Raw genomic sequence first — 5,203 nt, 5'->3', positions numbered from 1 at the left:
AAAACAACTAGTGAGAACAGGGTTCAGAAGACGTAAGACAAAAAGGGTAGAACTTAAAAAGGACTGTAAAAGGTAAGAACACCGCCTATGTTTAACCAAGCACCAGACGGCAAACTGCAATTTATTACTTAAAACCTTCATAGTGTGCATTTGGTTTCATTTTAATTTCATAAAGTGCACTTTATTTCACTTTAGCACATGCAATATATCAACAGTAGACACTTCCATGCAGCACAAGACTCTATCGGCTACATGAGTGATAATTAGTGGTGTCCTACAAGATGTGTAAAGGAGACAAAAGTTGACTCAAGACTTTTGGAGGTAAGGTCATTTGAAGGTGGGAGGTTCATACCAGGGGTTTTGTTCAGCAGGCTTGGGGATGTCATAGAACAAGAGCAGGAATGTAACACAGTGTAAATGTGTTGTTTTATTTTAATAGTCTGTCATGATGCCTGCATTTTCTGTCTCCCTGTGTGCTCTCCCCCTCCCCTACCTGTCTGATTCCGGCGCTGGGCGGAGTTCCTACTCCTCCCGTGCGCACTTGGAGAGCATTAGCGCAATCATCGCCACCTGCTGTCGAGTATATGAGGGCTCAGCAGAAGACACTCAGAGCCAGACCGTCCTCGTGTAAACATTCCTGCTCTCTCGCTCGTTCCTGCTCCTGACCCTGCGCTCCAGCTCCGGTACAGTCCACCCCTTGTCTTCGCCTCCTGTCCTGTCTTGGTCTCCGGCCTGCTTCCCGTCTCCTGCCCTGGCTCTCGCTCTCTGGATTACTCCTGTTCAGCCCTCCCTGGTCTCGTCTCGGGTCCTGTCTTGCTCCGGCCCTGGCTGTCTCCGTGTCTGCTCTGGACTACCCCCGCTTGGCTTGCTCTGTTCCCGTGCCCGATCCTGTCCTCGTCTGGTCCTGGTTTTCCCTGTTCCTGCTCACCACTCCACACGCCTGGTTTGCCTCCCGTGTGTTTAATGAACTATTGACTCTTATTATTCCACAAACTGTTAATAAACACTGTAAAATTGCCTCGAGTCTGCATTCCTTGGTCCGCTCCTGTACCTGCCATTACGACATAGTCACAATTGTGGACAAGGTGACGAGGTGTAGTTGGACAAGAGAGCAACTGTACAGTGTGGGAGGGGCTGGTTCAGGGGCATGCCAAGGACACCACTTGAAATATAAATAAAATTTGACAAAAATTCCATTTTGAAATGACACCATTTAACAATGTTGCATCACGTCCTGTTGTCTGTTATTCCCACATCAGAGTGGAATTTAATAGAGGAAATCAAGCTGTATACACACACAGTCACTATTATAAAAGACTAGGTCATATGTTTGGCCCATAAGGGAAATAAGAAACAGGAACAGAATGCATTGCAATGATGTTTTAATGGAATTTTGAAAGATATTGAAACCTAATTTGAACCATTCTTTTATGAACATGTGTAATGTAATTTCAAATCCTTCAGCTATTACAGTCTTTGTTAGTTGAACATGCAATATACTGTTGAAATAGTAAACCAAGCATCCACTATGATTCAGTTAGTAAGTCGTTTCTGCTGCAAGACAGTTAAAGGCCTTGTCATAAAATGAGTGAGGTTTAACTTTCCTCCAGAACAAAGGGTCAGTTAATGAGATATAAACAAACACATGAAACCAAATGCCTGCATAACATATGGTACTGTGTAACTTATGCCTTAGCAAAAAACTCCTGAAGCACACATTAAACATATAACTGCAATCTAATGCTCCCACAACTATTTTGACAAGAGCAAAAAGCTTTAATAGCTAAGCCTTTATTTGAAATCTAAAACATCATGAAGTTTGAACAAAAACCTGCATTAAAGAAATGTGTGATATCGTTATTATGGTGCTGCTGAACATGGAGCGTGAACAAGGCAGGGAAGACTGGGCTTAAAGGAATATAAAACAAAGTAAAATACAAAACAAAGATGACATTTGATTGGTAAAAACAATAGGATAAATACACAATGAGTCCATTTCATTCCTTCTTTTACAGCTTAAAAGCTTAATCACTACCCCTCCAGGGGTTTCAGAATATGCAGTGTTACTTAAAAACAACATTCTATTAGAAAACGGTAGTAACTATTTTACAAAGATTTAAGCCATACTTGTAACCATAACCCCAGTATGAAAGTGGGAGGCTTTCATTTAAAAATTGCTACAGTCATTTTTCCCATCTTCAGTTGCCTGTTCAATTTTTTAAATCTCTTCCTACAATCTTGGTCTCCTTTTATCTTCTAAGGTTTCTATCCCAATTGAAGAGAACATGAATAGGTATAGGGTAGGGTTGTGGGGAAAAGGTGCATTCCAGGGGCTAGCATTAGGGACTTATACATTACCTTCCAGAAAACTATCAGTTTTATCACATATGGTAGAGTAGTAGGGCGGCTGGTTCTCATCGGTGTCACCAGAATCCTGGTTATCAAGAGGGTGTCCAGGCTCCTGTGGGTCAACATCATGCAGAAGGTCTGCTCCCAACTTGGCACTCATCATGTAGTGATGCTCATCCAGACCGGAGTGGTCCCCCGGGTGGCCCAGGGGAAGAAGGTCGACTGGTCGGCCCAACAAGTCGTCCTCACCTGCACCCGCCGATGTCAGCTCCTTTATGAGAGATGGGTCCTTGGCTTCCTCTGTAAGTTGCTCTTCGTTCTCCAGGGAGAAAATCCCTGGACTTTTCCCACAGCTCTCAGCCACAGAGTGGGCATTTGAGTTGGAATTGGTACAATCAAAACCATAAGATGCCACAGAGTTAGCGGATTGAGGGGTAGCCCCACCTCCATCCTCCTCAGCCTCAACAGTTACTGCTTGCACAACCTCCTCGTCTTCATCAAAAGCTGGTAGGTTAGATGTGGGAGTTGGGCTGTCAAACAGAGCACTCTCACCCATTGCCATTGGTTCATCTGGATCATTTATCTGCATTTCGCCCTCAGTGTCACTGGCTTCATCTCCTGATGTGGATGCTGAAGAGGGAGCAGACACTGGTGCAGTCGGTGGTCCTGTTCCCAAAAGCTCATCAGCAGGCAGTGTCTCTGCCTCCTCTTCCTCTCCATCAACTTTTTCCATGTGGATTCCCAAGTCCTGCTCCAGGTCAGGGTGATTTTGAGCAAGCACTGGGGTCTGCTGTTTATCAGAGCGAGATTCGACTCCTGAGCTGCTGTCATATTCACACAGGTCCTCTGGGGTACTGGTCTCACTGCCACCGTGGCGGACAGGGACATCTGCAGCAGGAGCAGACGCATCAGCATGATGGAGGTCCTCTGATTGAGGTGCAAAGGCTTTGAGAGAGCCGTCGAAGCAGGTCTGTGCGGGAGACTGGGTGGGTGTTTCAGAGTCTGCTGCACCATGATCAGACATTGGACTGGGGGCAGAAACTGAAAGCACTGAAGCAGGTTGAGCCCATGTATCAGAGAAGGGGTTTGTCTGTCCCCATGATGAAGCACTTATTGGAAGGCCACACTGATTGAGGTTGTCTAATCTTTCTTCCTCATTAAAATCTTCCTCAACATTTTCACCACTCTCAGTCTTTCCTTCACTGTGCATCTCAACATCCTCATCCTCCTCCTCATGCTCCTGATTTGAGAAGACCTTTTGATGCTCGTCAATTTTCTCTGAGCTGAGGTCCATATCATCCACACGTTCATCTTCATCTTCATCTTCTTCCTCATTGGCAAGAGTTTCAACATTTGGAGAGCCAGTAAGGTTTGCATCCCCCTCTGAGCCCCTTAGGCTAGAGTCCACAAGGGCATCAGAGCTTTGTGTACCCTCCAAGATGGCAGTGTGCAGCGTGCTGCTCAAGTCAGAAACACCCTGCTGTCGACTGCTGGTGCAGCTGCTCATATCTTCAGAGTCCATCCCAGACAAAAGATCATCACCATGCCAACCCAAAGAGCCCCCAAAAGCTGATGACCTGACCTGGTCCTCTGATGGCTGTGATGAACTCAAATCTGTGATCATGGATGATGGCTGGTAACCAAATCTCCTTTGGTCTTCATCCTCCTCATCTTCATCATCTTCATTAATCTCTTCCTCTGCCTTTTCTACTGCCTCCTCCTTCTCATGAGGGGATATGAGGTTCCCTGAGGCAAATGCATCAAAGTGAGAAGCAGTGGAAAATGTTTCGGGAGCTTCCATCACACTGGAAGTTACACCAACTGGGGAAGAGGAGACCAACAGATTCTCCATCTCATTTGGCTCCTCCTCTTCATCTTGGTCATCATTTTCATCCTCTCGGTGTATGTTCTGGAAGTCCAAGAGAGACACATTTGGTGCTTCTACAGCAGGGGATACAGCTCCTGTGGGCGAACATGGAGGTGACATGACTGTGGTCCCCAAAGAAGCCACAGAGTCATTGGTCTTATCAAAAAGATCATGTACAAGCTCAGCTTGCTCATTTAGTTCAGGAGTAGGCTCTCTGATTGGTTCTGGGGTGAGCTCTCTGATTGGTTCTGGGGTGGGCTCTCTAATTGGTTCCGGGGTGGGCTCTCTGATTGGTTCTGGGGTGGGTTCTCTAATTGGTTCTGCGGTGGGCTTTCTGAGCTCTCTAATTGGTTCTGGGGTGGGCTCTCTGATTGGTTCTGGTGTGGGTTCTCTAATTGGTTCCGGGGTGGGCTCTCTGATTGGTTCTGGGGTGGGCTTTCTGGGTTCTCTGATTGGTTCGGGGGTGGGCTCTCTGATTGGTTCGGGGGTGGGCTCTCTAATTAGTTCCGGGATGGGCTCTCTGATTGGTTCTGGGGTTGGGCTAAGTTGTCTAACAGACTCTGTTGGTGGTTTTGTGGTGGTTTCTGGCTGGTGCATGCCCTCCTCAGGAGATGGGTGCTCTTCTGGTTTTGCAATGACAGCAGCTGCAGTAGCTATTGCAGCAGCATTGGCTACAGAGACAACCACATCCTTGTCAGATTCATTGGTTTTGGGACCACGCTTCACTGGAGTGGGAGTACTGCTACCTACAGTTTTTTTAGGGCTTGTGGTTTTGGGTGCTGCTGTTTTAGGGGCCTTGAGCGGTGTGGCCTTGTTTTCAGGTTTGGAGCGGTTTGGTGTCTTTGTATCTGCAGCCTTAAGGGTGGTGGACTTTTTGGAGGCAGTATCTGTTTTAGCTGTTGATTTTGGTGCCTCTTGTTTTGCTGCAGGAGTAGTGCGAGGAGACTGCACAGGCTTTTTGGCTGATGGGGCTTGTTTGGTAACATC

General features: G+C 46.6%; 1 protein-coding gene across 1 annotated transcript in view; it reads right to left on the bottom strand.

The window, feature by feature from the left end:
* Nucleotides 1-1,243: 1,243 nt before the first annotated feature.
* prr36b (proline rich 36b) overlaps nt 1,244-5,203 on the bottom strand; it is a 34,746-nt gene continuing 30,786 nt past the window's right edge. The window contains exon 5 of the mRNA XM_033970862.2: nt 1,244-5,202. Within this exon, the coding sequence (XP_033826753.1) occupies nt 2,348-5,202 (2,855 nt within the window). The 3' untranslated portion in view covers nt 1,244-2,347. The remainder of the gene's footprint in view (nt 5,203) is intronic.

Source organism: Periophthalmus magnuspinnatus, chromosome 8, assembly GCF_009829125.3.
Source record: "Periophthalmus magnuspinnatus isolate fPerMag1 chromosome 8, fPerMag1.2.pri, whole genome shotgun sequence".
Taxonomy (NCBI): Eukaryota; Metazoa; Chordata; class Actinopteri; order Gobiiformes; family Gobiidae; genus Periophthalmus; species Periophthalmus magnuspinnatus.
This window is presented reverse-complemented; position numbering and strand designations above follow the sequence as displayed.